The sequence below is a fragment of the Pseudomyrmex gracilis genome, unplaced genomic scaffold (assembly GCF_002006095.1).
Source record: "Pseudomyrmex gracilis isolate BER0280 unplaced genomic scaffold, ASM200609v1 scaffold_102, whole genome shotgun sequence".
Taxonomy (NCBI): Eukaryota; Metazoa; Arthropoda; class Insecta; order Hymenoptera; family Formicidae; genus Pseudomyrmex; species Pseudomyrmex gracilis.
The window spans coordinates 516414-535985 of NW_018020686.1; the positions used below are offsets into that span (position 1 = coordinate 516414).

Sequence of the window (19572 nt, forward strand, 5' to 3'; positions counted from 1 at the left end):
GATGCTTTGTTGCTCAATGAATATATGCTTTTTTTTTTTTTTTTTTTTTTTTTTTTTTTTTTTTTTTTTATAATAGGGCACGTGCTATGAAAACTTCAAGAACAGTGTGTTTTATTCGTCAAACAGATTGGCACGTCATTTCACACATAAATAAAACATACACACACACACATGCACACAGTCTGCAAAAGAACCAAGAAAGAAAAATAATAAACAAGTATATAAGACTTACACTCACTGCGAAGTTCGTCCAAAGCTGTCCGGTGATCTTCCCTCTCCACCTCAAGTCTTTCCTCCATGCTAACGCATCTCGCGCGCAAATTGTCGATCTCCGAAAGAACGGCTGACCGTTCATTTTTCATCTTCTCGCAATCGGCCTTCAACTTATCGAGATCGGTCTTTAGTTGGGGAGTGGCAAACGCATCCAACTATTTCAAAAGACAAAGGTTTTGTTAATTAAATTGAAATTTCACGTGTTTTTATATATGCGAAACAAAAGAAAAGAATAAAGACACAACAAGACAATATGAAATGAAAAAACTCCACGTACCTCGAATGCCAGATATTTCACGGTTATTGAAAGCGCTTGTACAGCTCGTTCCGCTTGTTCCGTGTGGAAAGTTTCATAGGGTACAGTAGTTTGCGCGGACTGATCCCGCGTTTCCGCCAATGTCCTCACCGTTACCGAATACGTGGTGTGATGAGTTTCCTTGGACTCACGATCTGTAATCAACGTTGTTGTCGGATGCATCATCTCCAATCGATTACTCTCAAAAACGCAAGCAGGTCCAAGTGTCGGTCGGACACCAATCCACCCACTCTTCTGAGCGTATCAATGAATCTGCCCACGTGCCGCGCAATTTACATAAGTATCTCGATTGCATGTAATATACATGATCCATGCGCGCTGTTCTTGTTGTACACTTTATCGTTCGCAATCCAAAGTATTAAGCAATAAAGAGACCAAAGTGTCATTTTAAAGGACAAAATGATGAATATGCGTTGTTGAGTCTCAGCTTTGCCGACGATTCTCAGAGAGACGTTCATCACGATGTGTGTCTTGAAGAGAGAGTTTGATAGAAAAGTTGTTGGAAAAAGGTTGTGGAAAGTTGGGATATGCTCGTCCCATCTCTATTCGGCTCAACAAGTGAGTTGACACACATATACGCGCGCGCACGCACACACACGCGCACACACGCACACACACATACACACACACACACACACGGAGAAATCGCAGCTTATTGAACCTAAACGAGCGGAACCAACCACGTCAGGCAGTGAAGTTTGCACGTTTACGTCACGTCCTGAATTACAAAAACGGAATCTTTACATGGATCAACTCTTAACACTCAAAAGCGACGGATGCGCAATTATCATCCAAGTTCGCGGCTCAATGAAGACATCGGGTTAAGGTCAACTGTTGCGACGCACAGTTCCAATTGCAGAATTGCCAGAAGACGTTTTGACGACCACCGTTCGTGACACGCGGCCAAGAAACGTCGTTTCCTACATCCTCTCGATATCCACTATCCCCTCTATCATGTCCGTAAAAAAACTTCGATATTTTGGGAACGGATCTACGCAGAATCAAGATGTTTATCACTAAAATGCGCAAAAAACGCGCGATGTAAACAGCTTCGGACATCAGTGACGATTATATGTGTTTCTTGTCAATTGGGTAACGCGACGAAGTTCTCGTCGATACGCCAATTTAACGACCGGAACGACGTTCGATTTATTTATCCTCTGACAGATTTATGGATCAATATCGTGCGCGACGCTAATCAGGATCGCCATTAACAATTTGCTGGCCGAGTTCGCGCTTCGACTGAATTAGCACGAGCCACGGGCCACCTCGGAGAGCCACACGCTCCCCACCCCACGTCTTCATTCTGTGCGTTACCGTCTTCCTCTAAACACTTCTTGTAGTACGCAAGGTGGAATCTTCAAGATCACACACAGCGAGAGCTGAAAAGACGATGAACAATCTTTTCACTTGACATCCTTTTTGCGACACAATTTTTTTTTTTTTCTACAAAGGAGGAAATCTTTTTGTTACACACATATGCGCAAAGATATGTATCTAGACGCGTTCCAAATGAAAAGAAAGAGAAAAACACGTTCGGTTGTGCGCGTTTAGTTGGCGCGCTAAGCTGACATTAGCCGCTTGGCTGATCTTCATCGCTCACAACGAGATCCACTGATAATTATATTTCCGGTGTCCTTGGACGCAAAGATGTCGTGCCTCGAATAACATTCGTCGAATGTTTTTCAATTTGGAATTGGTCACTCTAGATGGAAAGAGACAAACGTTTTACGTTCCGCTTGTCTACCCGCTCACTTTTACGGTCATCGATTGTGAATCCGCAGCGGTCGATGACGTCTCTTTAACATCTTGATAATCAATTTGTGAATAAATGTTGAACAACACAAATATGTGTGCCGCAATTATATTTCTTTGAACAGCATCGTTGCGAACTCCGTTTCTACTCCGACGAGGAGGAGATCGTCAAACTCGACAGAACCGGCTCTCTTTCTCTTGGTAAATTCTGTTTACAAAAGCGAGAACACCGGTTTTTTTTTTTTTTGATAAAACGTTTCTCTCTCTGTAGTCTCGCAACGATGGAGAGTAAATTGACGAGGAGGAGTCAAAAGGAAAGCATCGAGACGTGGTGTCGCGCAAACAGGTTGAGTTTTAGCGTTCGAAGCTATAGTGGGAGAAAGCTGCGACTTTCTTCGAAACGATAAGACTCACGTCGTACAATACGACACCGTATACATGTGTGCAAAACAACAACCGGTCGTCGATTCGACCGTTCTGCAAACGCATCAGGGAAGCAGCTCGCTTGTGTGACGCGTTGCACACCGCACTTCAAGCATTGATGGCACTTGACTTGTATTGTACTTATGTGTACGACTGTACTCATGTGTCTACGCAAAGATTTGTTGTACGCGCGGAATATCGTGGAATGATCGTGAGAATTTGTTGAGAAACTGGCCGCCTACCCGAAGTAAATGGCAGCTAATGGGTCGGAAAGCACCGATGCGTGCGAAATACATTCGCTTTTTACCTCATTGTTGTTTTCGCCAAGTGTCGAAGTGCGGCGGATCGCTTGTTGTTGATTCTTGTTGGCGATAAAGCGCGGCGTGGTAAAAAAAAACCTTTTGTGGTAAAAAACTTTTTCACACAGATAGGCGTGATCTGACTGTTTTTTAAATTAAAAGAAGCAACGAAATTTCACACACAAAAAGAACAACTTTGCGCATACCTTTTATTGACGGCGTGGAGGATTTCTGTTTCACCGTAGCGTTACCCGCTAATCTCCTCGTTATCGCGGGCTTTCGCGCCGACGTCGGACTCTTCTCTGCAAAGAGAATGTGTTGCGTTAACGAGAGCATGTTAAGCACTAAAGCCGCCGATAATACTCCAACTCGCTCGCACGCACACACACACACACACTTGCGGGCAAGTACCGTACGACGGAAGAACCGTTTTACCGTCCATGCGAGATAAAAAAAAAAAAAAAAAAAGTAAAATAAATTAAAATAAATTAACGCAATTTAAATAAACAAAAAAAGTTTTGAAAAACAAATAACATGCAAATAACATTGTGATAAATAATACATATCGCGCGTAATATGATATTCACGAGTGATACACATTCTAATGTATGTAACTCATGTGAATCGCGAGCACCGGTTGATGCGGCCGCGTTTGGAAATGAGAGCCGCTCTCTCTTTTCCTCTGTGTCGTCATGGCGGTAGAACTCCGACCGGAAATACGCGACGGCGGCGTTCCCGTTCCTTTTCTCCCAATCAAAACCTGTGTGCGCGCCGCAGTTATCTTCTAATTTTTCAAATAACAATAATCCAAGTACCGAGTTCAACCGTCGTCACGTCGATGCAGTTCTTCTTCGCGTCAAAAGCATTATTCACATGAACCTGATGATGATTAGCGTGTCCGTTCGAGATGAACCTTCTTGGTGGATTCGCCGACGTCGGTGATCTCTCTGAAAACATTTAGAAAAAAAACGATTTCACGGTGAAAACGATTTCACGTTCTTTTGATAAAGTAGAAAAACAAAAAAAAAACCAAATTTATTCTCTCTCCGAGAAATGAGGTTGTGTGAACGAGATATCGAGCAAAAAGAACAGCAGGTGGTTGTCAACCATAAACTACCACAGCACCGGAAGAATCACCGTTACGTGTGGTCGCCACAAATTCCTCATTTCCTCTTATGTACCTCGTTTGAAACTGCCCAGACGCATTTTTGCCGACTCCCGGTTGAAGTCGGTCCTCCTTGGAAGAGGTCTGTCCTTCGATCCTTGTTGCCCCATTGTGTGGTTCAACGCGCGCGCGTGTGTGTGTTTTCTCAACGTCTTTCCATATATATATATATATATATATATATTAAAATTCGCAAAACGTATCGTCGTCCGCGATTCTCGTCGACGAGAACACGACTGGCTCGCGCGCGTTCATCCTGTCGTTAATCCTGGGAACCGGGCGTGAGAATCGCTCGATGTATGGGTGAGTGACGGCCGCCGCCGTCGTGGCGACGTTCTCCACAACGTGAAGGGCATCTCTCTCTCTTCCGCCTTTCGGAGCGCCGATCGATCGCAACGCGCTGTGTGTTTTTCCTCGGTTTCTCTGGCACACGGACCCCGTCCGCGACTATATTAATAGCGCTATTGCGTTTATATTTCGGTATTATATTCCGCTTCAAAACACCAAACACAGACCGGTTGAGAACTTGGTGAATCGCGCATTTATCGTATACGCAGCAACTTTGTTTGCGAATTTCGTGTAACGCTCAAACAACAGATGAAAATTTTAACGCGACTCGTCGCACACGATCGCAACGCGATCACTGACAATCCCTCCGCGTGAACATTCGATCGCGTGTGGGCTCAGAAGCCGCCGCCGATTCCGACGGAGATTGCGTAAGATCGGAGCGCGGGGCGGCTCGAAGGACCGGTAGTCACGTACCAATAGTCGTCGACCTTGGCAACGCACGTGGTCGTCGTCGCTCGGTCGGATACACCTGCCGCTTGTGATGGTGGGGAAGGCGACGACGAGGAGAAGGCATCCTCGGCGAGCGGTACACGGCGACGCATAGCGAAGAGTGCAACGCTAAGAAAATACACAGCGAGAAGCCTATAAGACCGGAAATAAACCGCGAATGGCGTTGACCCGTAGTAGCAGCTGTCGACGACGACGACGCGATGCCGTTAATGCAGGCGTCATGGAAACTTAGACGCAGGTAGAGACGTGTGCATATCTACCTGCCGCGCGAGGTAGATCGCCTATGCGGTTCGCGGCGCAAACCTAACGTCGTTGTCTTAAAAAAAATTTATATGATTGGCATAACGGAGACGTCGGAATACCGGTGTGTACGACAGGTGGGTGGTCGTCGTGCGGAGGTCGATCCGAGATATTATTCCAACGATATATCAGCTGTCACATTCGCCAAGCGAATGAAATTTCACGACATACTGCCAAAAAGTTTACTGACAAACACTGCGTTAATCAACACTGCTTTAATTTTTTTTTTTTTTTTTTACAGACACACCGCAAGTTTTTTTACACGTGCAAAACGCGCACAAGTAAAAGGGACGAGTAAACGCGGACGGGAAAAAATAGGTCACATTCGAAGAGAGAGAGAGAGGGACGAGAGCGCACTCGTTCTCTCATGCGCGCTTCTATCGGAGACGATCTAGGACGATGCGTGATTGAGAGGAGGTGTGTGTTGGCCACTGCTACCACGGCGAGAGAGAGAGAGAGAGAGAGAGAGAGCAGAATCGAAACGAGGGAGAAGAATCAATGTTAACCGCGTTTGTGAATAAAAATATACATCTCACGCGCGTTCTCTTGTCCCTTGGCGACTGTTGGTGACTGTTCACCAGTAGCACACGCAGCACATGTAGTACAAATATCTACACGTATACATCGAAGGGGGCTGTCAGAAGCAGTCCCCTTCTCGATCGGTCTCTTCCCGCGTATAAAAATTTCCTACGCACTCTCCGATGACCCGATTTCGCGAGAGCAAAGCGAAGAGGATAATAGGTGTGCGTTCCGCGAGAGAAGGGCCACGAAGAGAGGCAGGCGGCTCTAATGCATCGGAGGATTTAGCATGCGTGTGTTACATTCACATATATGTATGCGCGCGCGCGCACACACACACACACACACACACATACACAACGCGATCCAGCACGAGGTATAACGAAGACTACCGACCGTACTGGACCGAACGCGGATGCTGGGTCCGACTGCGGCGAATCTGCGCCGGCCCGACGCAGCGCTTCCTCTTTCGTACAATAGGAAGAGAGCAAAACGACGCCGTATTCTCAGTGGCGCCGATAAAAGGGGCCAATAAAGTTCCTTGGCCTCTTTGACAACCGGGTTTCTACCGCCGCGCGAATGCCACAGGTCGATAAGGGGACCTCGCCTTTCTCTCCGGTAGGTAAGCCTCGTGTTAAAGGATCGCGCGACGATCTTTCCTACTCGCGCGCCGCACGTTCTTTCCCCGAGGTAAGATATTGAATATCTGCGATTTTACGATTTTCGAATCAAGGAGATCTCGTAAAATAATTTGACGAATCGTTTTAGTTGAATAAAAAAATTGAATTTCGCGTAGTTGGGATTGGAGCACGTTTGTTTTTTTAACAACATGATGTTCAAGAAATGTCGCATAATTGTGCGAAGAAAAAATTGTTTTTCTCTCTACATCGCTTTTCTAATTGAGACACGAAGTTAACAACAATATGACAAATCACACGTGAGAAAGTGTAAGAGTATCTGATTAACTTAAACATGTGTTATGTTTAAGGTATTACCCTCACGTCCCTGCGGGCGCGGGGAAGCGGAGAAAGTTCTATCTCACTCCAATTGAGGAAATGGCAATGTCGCTCTTTCTCATAAATTCTCTAATCATAAAATCGCTCGTTTTCTGTGTTATTTTAATTATTACTGAAAAACTGTACGGTACAGGCGTCTGATTTTTCACACATATTTTCTTTATAGTTTAAAGAAGCTGTAGTAATATTTTTAGCCAAATCTGAAAATTTGAACTCTAGATTTGATATTTGATGCTTTCGCGGTGTGTAGTATTAACATACAAAGATGTTTTTTCGGGTTTGAACCGCGTTAGTGTCATTTTTATACCGACGTTTCGCGAACATTACAGCTCATTTCATCAGGGTTTGAAGAGCAGCCTGAGTATCATGATACTCATGCTCTTCAAACCCTGATGAAGTGAGCTGTAATGTTCACGAAACGTCGGTATAAAAATGACACTAACGCGGTTCAAACCCGAAAAAACATCTTTGTATGTTGAACTCTAGATATTTAGGTAAATGCACGTGATTTCCTCATTCTCCCTATCACTTCTATGTTAAATCACGCGAAATTCGTTTTTGATTTTCTCAAAAACTGTACGGTAAAAAAATCTGAAAAAATTCAGGGGTTCATAGATCAAGTTTTTAAACATTGTGTAAAAGTTTAAAGTAAAACTGAAAATTAGAAAACAATCGAGGGTAATACCTTAAAGAGACAATTCATTATTACGTATGTATAGTTTAGTGAGTTCTCTCGTAATATTTATGAGAGATAAGCATAATGTTCTACTGGATTCAAAATATATACAAATGGATTTTACTTACTTGACATTTCCTTACTTGGACCACTGCTGAGATCGCTCATAGAACTACGAACAGAACTCCTAGCCGTTTCTTGTGTCGGTGACTTCATTTCTTGCCAGCCTCTTCTCCTGAGATTTAGAATTATTTCCAACAAAGATTAATATCCAGAAAAAAAAAAAAACGCAATTTGATCTCACACTATTCAAAACTATTTATAAAACTATTTAAAACTTTTATGAAAAACTATTAAAAACTTATTAAAAAACTATTTAACACTTTACGGGTTGGCTGTTCTAAATCACAAAATTTGCCGCACGCTGGGATGTGTAAACACGAGTTAATTCGTGAGCGGTTCGTCAAGTTTGGACGCGAAAACAAAACGAGTATATTTGCAACTGGTCCCCTAAAGTGTGTTAATACAGATTATTTAATTTTGAAAACCATTAGAAGACGAATAAAGACGATTCTCTCAACGAGAAATTCTGACATTTTAGCGAGATATACTATATTGTGCGAAGTTTAAATTAAAAAAATTTATATATTAAAATTGATTTAAAACTTACCTTTTATCTTTATTATTGTTATTATTTGCATCGCCGGCTTTTTTCGACGTTGGTCTCGTAGAAGGTGACAAAGCAAGATTTTGCAATACTCTCGATTTTACTTCCTTCCTGGCTGACCTCGTTCTTTGTTCATTTTTACCAGCTTCTATTTTGTTCATCACAGCGTCCCAGCGCCCGCCTTTTCTGGTCGATCTCTGAGATCGTCTCGCCTCCTTTTCCGCATCGTCTTTCGAGGATGACTCGATCATCGCCTTGATTTTTGAAACAACGTTTCTTTTCGGCATTTTGTATTTTTTCAAAGGCACCGAATCGGCCTTGCTTTGTGCTTTGGGTCTGATGTTTTCATTATTCTCAACCACTTTTCTTTCAACCGTTACTTCGGGAGAGGCCGTTGTATCGTTTGTGCTATTGATTTCGTCCGCCGTCGGTTTTACAGGATTCTATACACAATGTATATTTTAAAAATCAAAAAATCTAGATATAAAATATACAAATTCTTTGTAATAGCTACAGCTCGTCTTTATATTAACGCACCTGTAAATAATCCATGATGACATTTACCGCGACCGGCGAGAGCTGACTCCTCTGAGAAAGTTCAGTATCCGCGGTGTCCGGAGTTTGATCTTCGTTTTCTTCTGGCGCCTGCTCGCCGGGCGCTTGCAGTTTGTCCAGATCCGAGTAAATTCCGCTCGAGTCCATCTCCTCTCCGGTGAAGCTCGGACACACGCGTTCACCCGGCGCGCAGAACAACGTGCCGTCGATTACTTGAGCTTTCCTGTCGCCCCGCACAATCTCCTCGTGCGCGTCGGCGTCGCTTTCAGTAAAAAAGTCAGAATCAGTCATTGGGTCCTGCCGGCAAGGTGCGGGAAGATTGACCGGAGGTACCGCCATAGACGGTGGATCCGCTCCACGACTGGCTGGTCGTGAATTTTCACCGTCTCCCTGATAACCCGCCTCGAGACTGGTTATGCTCGTAACTGATGTGACGAAGCTCACCGGCACGGTATTATTTCTGATCGGTTCCACGGGTTTCGGATCGAGCGGTAGCTCTTCTGGCGATGGCGTTCTTTCGCTGCAAAGAGGATTCTCTTCCGTCGGTTCTACGTCTGCTAAAGGCCTCGTCGATGCGGACGCTCGGGTCAACGCCAATTTCGAACCAGCCGAACCGGTGAGGTTCTCACAGGATGGCGTCCTGGAGCACTCCAACGCGACTGTGAAATCGGTCATCTGGTCCGGGGTCAATATACCAAGACTCTCGTCGTGTTCGAAAGAGTTTTGCTTGTTGAGCATCAAATAGTGCGGCGTTGCGTCATTGTAGTTGCTCAGATTTGCTTCTACGAGACAGTTGTCACTGACGTCCTCGATCATGCTCAGCTGAGACTCCTCGAGTAGCCTATCGTAACGGGAGAATAAAAATTGTAAATTTACTACTTACAAATGTAACATAAGGCATAAATGTCATTTATAAATTTAACGTAAGACGTTATATTGGAAAATATATAAATTCAAACCTGAAAAGACTATTTTTCTCCTCACTAAGTTGAACCAATTGCTGCACGTCATTCTTGTCGATGTCCCACACGGGCGATAACGAGTACGTCTGATCCGCTGCCAAATCGGCTGAAATCGGAATTTAATTTTTACATTTATTAGCTGCATCAAGTGAAAGTACGTACGCATAATACTGTAGTTACAAAAAAAAAAAAAAAATACACAAAAAATGGGTGTTGTTACTTTTGACTTTAGGTGATGACGTCGCAAATCCAGAGAACTTCTCCCGCCGCGTAGGAGACTCGTCCTCGGAGTTAACGAATTGAAAGCATCCCGAGAAGATCGTGGATCGCCGACTTCCCGACAAGAGCCTCGACGCCTCGAGCACTCTCGATTTCGGAAAGAACGACGGTCGAGCTGCCCGTGGAACAGGTATCCGACTCTCCCCTACGTTCTGCAAACAAGAGAACGCACGTGTGAGTGCGCGATTTCTCGAGTCACGCGAGGATCGTCCCGATAGACGAGTGAGTTTCTCCGCCTAGTAAAACTAATCGCTACTTAATTACATACAAGTGGGCGCAGTTCAGTAGTTATATCTTGTTTTTTTTTTTTTTCCTTTTTTTCCTCAAGGTCGGATGGGCATGGCACGAAATGAAGAAGTTCGTTGCCCTTGGCCCATCTCCAAATAATAATAACACGCAATTCTCTCGAAAGATGAATCAGAAGTAACTCTCTAAGTCAGTTGGTTTAATTTAATTTTAGTTCGTGACTATGCTAATATTTCTCTCATGCGCGCCTCTTCTTAAACACGGACGACAGCTGCGATTTTGTGTGACGGTTCGATTTTTTTTTTTTTTTTCTTTTCTTTCTCCCGTCACGTAACCGCCGGTATATGCGCACACGCTACGTAACGCGCTCGGCCGCGGAAACGAACACAATTACAGCTAATTACTAACTTGTCCTTTTTCCAGATCTCTCTCTATACGAGGAGCGTCTACTTAACGTCCGTCGAGACGTATCGTCGATAATTTTATTCTTTTCTTCTCATCGACCCAACACGTTTTTATCGGAACGAACTGTGTGTTATCGTGTTCTGCGAACAATGGAAGATATCATCGATGTTCTTTCCCGATGCGAGAAACGGGATACCGCGTAACCGACGAGTGCGTTCATTCACCGACGATAGAACGTGTTCAACATGTGGACGGAGCTGAGAACTAGGTTACTGCGAACCGCTACGCGGATCGGGCTTGTGTATATATGTATCCTGACCGTAAATCCACCGGAGAATCCTTTTCTCTATTACTGAACCAGAAGTCAATTGTACACATATATATATATATATATATATACACACGCGCAATACAATTTTCAAGCGTAATTTGTTTCGTAAAAATAATACGTAAGAGCATAAACGCGATAACACGGTACCCTAGTTTCGTTTACCACAACAACTCATCAGTTTTTATATATGTACATATGATTTTAGAAGAAAACAACATTCAAGAATATTAATGTCCTTTCTCGCATGCGTATGTATACGTATAACAGGTATGTGTCTAAAAAAAGCTATGAAGTCAGCTCGTTTCTGAACAAACAACCATACAGAAGTGTGTCTTTGTTGTTGTATTTCGTTAGAACCAACAGAAGCAACGCAATTCGAGTGGCAATGTGAGTAATGGGTCAGCAATCATCACGGTCACACACGTCGGTTTCCTTCTGTTCGCGCCTTTCACATCTCCTTAGATTTTATTCGTTCTTATTGAAATTCATTTCCTACTCGGATATATCGAAGATATATACACGCGTACGCCGCGAGACCGCCAGACGCGCGTCGTCAGTATAATGTAATAAAATGCCAAAGGCAAAAAAACCGTCGAGTTAGCGATTGTGAAGAATCGTTTACGATCGTCGTGTTACTTTGATCATCATCGACGTGGAAAGGAAACGTGACTTGAATTAAGAAATCGCGAATAAATTTTGCATGCTGAATGAGGACGGCGCCGGTTGTTGTTATGAGACAACGAGCATTTATATATAAAAGACCAAATCGAGCATAGGTTTTATCCACACTGGCTTAATTCGTGCCAATTTGTGCCTACGCGCGTCCAACAGTCATGGTTTGTTATTTTTGCGAGGCGGGAGACGAGGAAACCGCTTGTTTTAACTGTACGTTACGAGCGCATCCCGTCCCCGCTTCTTGGATCAATTATAATGCAATCTGATTTCAGCAGTATAACTTCACAGCAGTAAAGTTCTGTTGAGAAGAAAACGTTAAGCCTCTTCGTGCGTACGCACGTATCTATCTACTTTCCTGGCCTAAAGGCGATCGGCTAAGAGAGACCTGAATAATAATGGCCTTTTCAACATTCATGAGTTTTTTTTTTTTTTTCCTGTTCAGAGGTAATAGTCTCTCAAGATCGCGTATATCGTGAAATTATTGTGGAATTTTCACGCTGCAATTACTGAATCCACGTGCGTTGTGCAATTACGTTAACGCGCGTTACCAGCGTGACTTGGGTTAACATGGGTTATACATCGGCGACGATGTAACTCCGGCTGTCTCTCTCTCTCTCTCTCTCTCTCTCTCTCTCTCTCTCTGTGCGTACCTCGGCAATTGATTATAATTTCCAATAGAATACATTCCCGCACGTCCGTGGCACGCGTTATTTTACGATCGACCGCGGAGTCGTAGCGAAGCACATCCAACACCGTCCACGAGATCTGATAAGATTAAAAACTCTATACTCGCGAGAGAGACGACAATATATGAAACGACGTTCTTCCGTCATCGATCGAATGTTTCTCGCTGCTTTGCACGTTTTCCCGTACTGTAAATTCGGAGTCACGTTTGGTGACTTATTTACGCGTTAGGATATTAATAACACTTATCTGACATTGCATAAGCGGCGAACTCTCTTATCAATGTCAATGTCAACACACAGCGCATCTCGAACACGGTAAACATGAGGTAAACTTTATCTTGATATATATTGAGTATCCGTGCAATTCATTAATGCGGCGAACTACTACTTAAAAAACAGATGACATTGGTGACGTTCCACTTGGGAGGCGCGCGCGAAAAAATATCGCGTAACCTTCGGTATAGATAAGCTATCGCGAACAATATATATCGTTAACATTCTTTAAATATATCTGTTATTTTCAAAAGATCGACAACCTTTAATCGATCGCACTCGTCGGATACTACTTTGGATATCGTTAAAAAACTCGCAATATAAAATTTAAACGATTAATTTCAACAGACGTGTACACACGCTTACATATGATAATTGTTTAATGAGTCTGGCAAATTACCATATTGAAAAAAAGAAGCCGGGTTGCTCGCTTCGTTCACACGCATCGACGCTCTATATCTCCTCTTCTTTTGCGATTAAAAAAAAAATAAAAATAAAAAAAATAAATAAAAAAAAAACAAACCCAAACATCGCAATAAAGATATTACATATCTTATATATTTTTTACGACAAAACATACGTACCCCGCGTTATCGGCATTTCTTATTACACAGCACTAAATGGATTCTAAATTTTCCACAGAGCACGCACGAGGTACCGCGTGATGACCGACAACGTTTTTTTTTTTTTTTGAAGAAGAAGAAGAAGAAGAAGAAGAAGAAGTGAAGGGAAAAGAAAACGAAAGAAGAGAGAACAAAGAACCGCACGGGAAATCGGGCAACGTAAGCTCATAAAGCATCGGAGGATCGATAACGACTAACGACAGGCCACCGATCGTGTTGCGGTCGACGCGGCGTGTACGCGACAGCAAAACGTTCCGGATTCGCTTTTGCGATCCCCAGCTACACCTGCTGTATACCACCACCTTCGCCGCCGCCGCCGCCACCGCCGCCGCCGCCGCCGTTACTGCTACCAGCGATCGAGAGCGTCCGTCACAAAATGAGCGAACGAGCGTACGAGCGATGGCATGCCGACGCTGACGACGACAATTACTCTATTCCGTCGGACACGCGGCTTTTGCATTCACCAAGCCGTGAATCCGTGGTTAGGTACAACGCGTCGTACCCACCAAGTTGCGTTATTGCGCGCGGTCTCAACGCCGCTCGATACACTCTATTGCTTCACGAGTACAATTTTGTCGTATTTTAGAAATATATATGACATTATTCTGACATTATTTACAATATTTTGTTTAATTGTTATTATGGAAATAACATCAGGAAATATGTGTTTTCGGCATCTCGGCGCGAGACGTAAAAAGCATGCTTACATGTATCGTATACATATCTATCTCGTTCGATACAGTTGTAATTATGCATGAGTATACAGTCTATATATACAGTTCGGAACGTTTCGAGTATTCTATCTCTTTGTGCGCTCTTGACATATATATTTAAGAGAGACAGAGAAGAACGGAAGATTGATGATAATGTTTCGAATTTCAAGTTTTTCACAAAAATCCATTCTTTCAAAAATATAAATTTCTAAACTGTTTTTCTTCTTTTTCTCTCTTTTTTTTCTTTTCTGAAAAAGTTTCATTTATTTTGATAATATTACTTATTTTGATTATTTGTTCTTGTTGAACAAAGCATTCGGCACGACACGGCGGAAAATCGCTTATGCGTGCCATATCGTGCGTATTCGCGCGTGTAGTAAGTGGAACACTGGGAAATTCGCCAATGTCCAGATTATACATCCGCGTCTGCGCGGTCGTAGCAGAGAACGTGTTCTAAATTATGTAAAAGTGGCATCATACTTCGTTCGTGCACACACATGTCGCGGTTTATTTCTGAATATTATCATCCGCTATGTTTTCCCTGAAAAACGATAATCTAAGATTTGGAACACATTCTTGTTATCTCTTCCACACGAACGGAATAATATTGTAAAACCCCACGTAATCACGAAAATCCAAAGAAATATATTTTACCACTGACACGTAATCACAAACGTTTCGAATTTCGATCTTAACAAAAAACATTAACACGAAAATTACAAATTAGTGATTTTCTCAACAGGTTGTTTGTTGCGATCGTCCGCAACGCGATGCAAATTGCAAATAAAATTCTAAACAAATGCGAGTCGAATCACATAATGTTGTTTTTCGTTTCCTCCTATTTACATGTATACGTATTACTTAGACGCTTTTTTTTGTGCAGTTATTCTCTTCTTTTCTCCTTCTATTCTTCGTGCAAATTCACGAATACGAAGTACACTTTGTCGATGTTATTTGTAATAACTTTATAAATTATTCATTCAACAATTGCCGGTACACATTCGGTTATTAGGCGGATAAAGTGTGAACACGAAATACGCAATATCGCGTGTTATGATTCGACATGAACAGCTATCGTGGTCGTTATCGTCGAATTGGACGTATTCCGGATCTTGGTTGTCGAAGTAATTTGATTCGCGTGGCTTGGACGAAGTGTTTTGTGTTATTTTTTTCCGTCCGGGGGTGCTTACCTTGGCCATGTCGTGGGTGGGACCTCGACGACTCTACACTCGATTCTTCACTTTGAAACCTTTGTTCGTGTCTCGTAGGACAATATATAAACGTGTCTCAGATCACATCCCCGTTCTCGTTGCGCTGCGCGCGAATTCGTTTTGCAATCGCGTTATACGTTCTTGACAACTTTCGCGGATAACGCGCGACGCCCCGCGTCGCGTCGCCTCGCGTCGCTCCAGTCGATCCTTCGCAAGCGCGACACCGCTCCCGACGTCGACGACGACAATGTTATTGATCGACGCCGCGCGGAGGCGTCGCTGTTCGTCGCTGTATCGCGGCGGAGAGTAGGGGATGGAATCACCACCGTCGTCGATCGGGACAGTGGTGGAGGCGCCATCGAAATATTCTCGCGAATGTCCGAAGGGGGGTCGTTGGAAGGGATAAAAGCAGGCAAACGAATCAACGCGGCTCGATTAACACACGGATGTTACGTGTAGCGAACGTGTTGTCGGTAACCGATGCTTTGAAGGATTTTAAAATGTTTTTACGTCGATTCTCACGAAGACACGCAAAGTCTCAATGTTTGTAAATAGTTTTTTTTTATTTTTAAGTCAATATTTCACAGATCCGACCGTTCGGATTGCTGAATAATCGAGATTGGTTGACTCTCAACGTACATAAGTAGGAGACTAGTATAGTGTACATACACATATGTGTGTACATGAAGTAATGACCTTTCAGCAACAACATTAAATCTTACAATTAACAGATAGTAACGAGAGAAGGTATCTTTGTTGAGAAAGAAAATTGCTCTTAGCGTGAAATGTTGGGAAGATAACATCAAAAACTTATAAGTCGTACATGTTGATTATATAATTTTATATTGCATTGCTTTTTTTGTATCTCACGATGTTATAATGCAATCAACTAAAGATAGCGCGATGTTGTTACATCACATATGGCTAATAATTTATGGTTCAATTATAATTAATATGATAAACAACATGATGTAAAAAAACTTAAAAGTATATATATTTAAAAATAATTATTTTACAGGCGCGAAAATATTAAATATTCTTTGAATTATAAAAATAATATTATCACAGACATGAGTTTTTCTTTCTTACATTTAGATTGACAACACATGTTTTTTAATAAAATTTTCTTCCGCACTTTAATCGATAAGCTTGAAGATACCAACAATAAGATGACTATCCGTATCAATTTTTTTTTTTTTTTTTTTTTTTTTATTTTAGGACAGTTGCAATTTTTAACTTTCCATTTCGATTATTTTTCCCGTCCGATTTTGGTCAATGTGTCCCAATATGTTCCAAATTGAAATTTTCTCTTATCACAAGAAAATTTTCGAACGTCAAAGAATAAGTTGGTAATATTCTCATTGATATCGTTAACGCTTTAAGTTAGCTTGAAGTAAATGCACAAAAGTTTCTATGATTTTTGCATTAATATTTTTGCATTATGTTTTATTTTGAAAATAGTTTCACATAGATTTTGAACTTTTTGTGCAAAACGAAAAAAGTCTGTAAATGTACAATTCTACATGAGTTTAAAACGCAAAGCAAGGTTCTTCCCACTTTAATTTATATTTTATTTTACAGAAATGTAACAATCAAGTTTTTCACTTTGCGCGGCTTTTTGATATCATTTATTTTGTAGAATAATTTTTGTGCAGAAAAAGTATACTTTTTTTTTGTATAGTATAGGAATAATATTTCTAGAATTCTATATAACATACATTTCGTTAGAAAAAAATAAGAGATTGGTTTTGGAGAAGTAATTGTTTTTTATATAAAAATACAAATGGCGCGTATACTTTACTTTTTTTACTTTTTCTTGAAAAGATAAGATTTTTAGAATGTCACGCTTTTTCTTAGTATTAATTATATGAACATGTGTGTGTATAGGCGTGAGAAAGTGGATATGCATATTATATATTATCATGTGAAAAAAATGTAATAATTGAAGATATAAAGTAGTAAATTATGTTAAGCATTTTGTAATATATATGACATTTAATATTTACAAATTTATTTTCCAAATACATTTTGTATATTTTAAATTATTTACATTTATTTACATTTTTTAAAGCAAAATAACAATAACATTTTTGCAGAAATTGACTCTTTTTGATGTTATTTAAGTGTTAAGTACTTGTACATATACGTATAATACGTATATAATTTTATTTTTTATAGTTTTTCTAAATTTGTTTATTAGATTTTATTTTGCATATAAACAAATTTGCTTGTTTTCTTATTTCTTTCATCTAATAGACTAGAAAGAAAACAAGACAAAAGATGAAGTGAGAGAAAAGTTTAAATGTTGTGTGTTATCGGAATCAACTTACATTGTTGCGCATGCGTGCTGTTAATGATATTGTAGTGTCAGAATAGTTCTTCCGCTATTAGATGTTGTATAGGCTGCGGTCCGTTTCATACTTAATCGCGCATTTATCTGTAGAATATGTCACGTATATTATAGATAAATGTGCGTTTAAGCATGAAACCGCAGCCATACATGCACTGTGTAATGTCACAGCCTCACGTGACCGGCTTTGGCATACACCAGCATACACGTATCAAAAGGTGCGTTTGTTTTCGGCGTTTACGCGCTGTGTAAGCGTCTATCTTTATATTCTACATTTAAAGAACAATAAAAACGAACTGGGCCTTAATTCTTGAAAAACTTTCGTATACGAAACTCTACTGTTAATGTTACATGTACTATTAAGTGCCTTCTACAATAAGATATTAGTAATAAATCAGAAGTCAGAAGCAAGAAATATTGACTAAGCACAATCGATTATTCTTCTGTGATTTGACTGTGATTGGTCAATTTCTTGCTTCTGACTTCTGATTTATCACTAATATCTAATTGTAGAAGGCCCTATAGACTTTCGTATGCGCAAAATTATTCAAGAATCGAGGTCCTGATGTTTAAAACGTGTAACGATCGAAGCACAGACTTTTGCATAATGTTTAATGCATAAAACATAAGAGAATCAACCAATCAAAGCCTTCTATATAAAATGAGAAGTAGACAGGGATGAAAATGAAAAGCTGGATTGGTTGATTTTCTTATGTTTTAGGGTAAAAGACCCAATTACTGTCACCTGAATAATAAACTCTGGCGTTAGCGAATTGTATTTACTATTTATTTATCAAAAACATGTGTTTTTCTTCTTATCTGGTATTACTCAATGTCTCTAATATAAGAAACAAAATAATACCTCCTCTCAAAATCTCTATTTTTATTTATAAATTTAATAATTAAAAAAGAACGATGCGAGAGCTATTACTGTCACCCCTAAAATGAAAGAAATGAGAAAAGAATATTGAGTGCTGGATTATTTGTTATATTAATTGCAATTAAAATTCTATGTTAGATTTTTTTTATGCATAACTTTTTAGGATTTATTTAATATTTTAAATAAAATAGCTTAGGGTGACAGTAATTGGACAGGTGACAGTAATTAGAGTCTTTTACCCTATATGTTATGCATTATGCAAAAGTCTGTGTGATTCGGCCCTAAAGCCTTTTGCACAATGCAAAGAAATAGCGATAGCGATAGGAATAACATCGGCTTTATAGGGTTTATATTTATAAATAACAGTCCTTAAGCCCCTTGCACAATGGACGGAATAGCGATAGTGATAGAAATAACACCAGTTTTAAGCCCCTTGCACAATAGAAGGAATAGCGATAGCGATAGAAATAACACAGTTTTTAACACAGAATTTCAACTCGTCGGAAATTTTATCGCTATTACTTATTCCGATTTTCTGATCTGCATTGATACATGTGTATTTTTGTATGTTAAATTCCGCTGTTCCTACCTTTATTTTTAAATATAAACTCTTTAAAACTTTTGTTATTTCTATCGCTATCGCTATTCCGTCCATTGTGCAAGAGGCTTTAAAAAGTTTATATTCATAAATAACGGTAGGAACAGCAGAATCTAACATACAAAAATACACATGTATCAATACAGATCAGAAAACGGAATAAGCAATAGCGATAAAATTTCTGACAAATTGGAATTCTTTATCTATTGCTTATCGCTATCGCTATTCTCTCGCATTGTGCAAGAGGTTTTATAAATATATTTATAAAAGAACAGCGGAATCTAACATTCGAAAATACACATGTATCAATGTAGATCAGAAAACGGAATAGGCAATAGCGATAAAATTTCTGACGAATTGGAATTCTTTGTCCATTGTTTATCGCTATAGCTATTCTCTCGCATTGTGGAAGGGGCTTAAGCGTCCAAAGCGAACGCGCTCAAATTATGTGTACATGTAGTTTTTGCATTTCACAATTCTTTCCTGGAACCTAACGGTACCTTAAATCTTCCGAAATACACACGTTACTGCAGTACCGTGCAGCACAGTACCGAGGTACGTTCCAAAATCTTACCTTG

The 19572-nt window shown here is 40.7% G+C and overlaps 1 protein-coding gene across 1 annotated transcript in view; it reads right to left on the reverse strand.

The window, feature by feature from the left end:
- LOC109855956 overlaps nt 1–15343 on the reverse strand; it is a 17319-nt gene extending 1976 nt beyond the window's left edge. The window contains exons 1-10 of the mRNA XM_020430712.1: nt 15146–15343; nt 9945–10155; nt 9722–9830; nt 8745–9603; nt 8211–8650; nt 7669–7775; nt 3882–4013; nt 3273–3368; nt 551–723; nt 239–428 (exon numbers count right to left, since the gene is read on the reverse strand). Coding sequence (XP_020286301.1) covers nt 239–428; nt 551–723; nt 3273–3368; nt 3882–4013; nt 7669–7775; nt 8211–8650; nt 8745–9603; nt 9722–9830; nt 9945–10155; nt 15146–15154 — 2326 coding nt within the window. The 5' untranslated portion in view covers nt 15155–15343. The remainder of the gene's footprint in view (nt 1–238; nt 429–550; nt 724–3272; nt 3369–3881; nt 4014–7668; nt 7776–8210; nt 8651–8744; nt 9604–9721; nt 9831–9944; nt 10156–15145) is intronic.
- Between the last annotated feature and the right edge of the window lie 4229 nt (nt 15344–19572).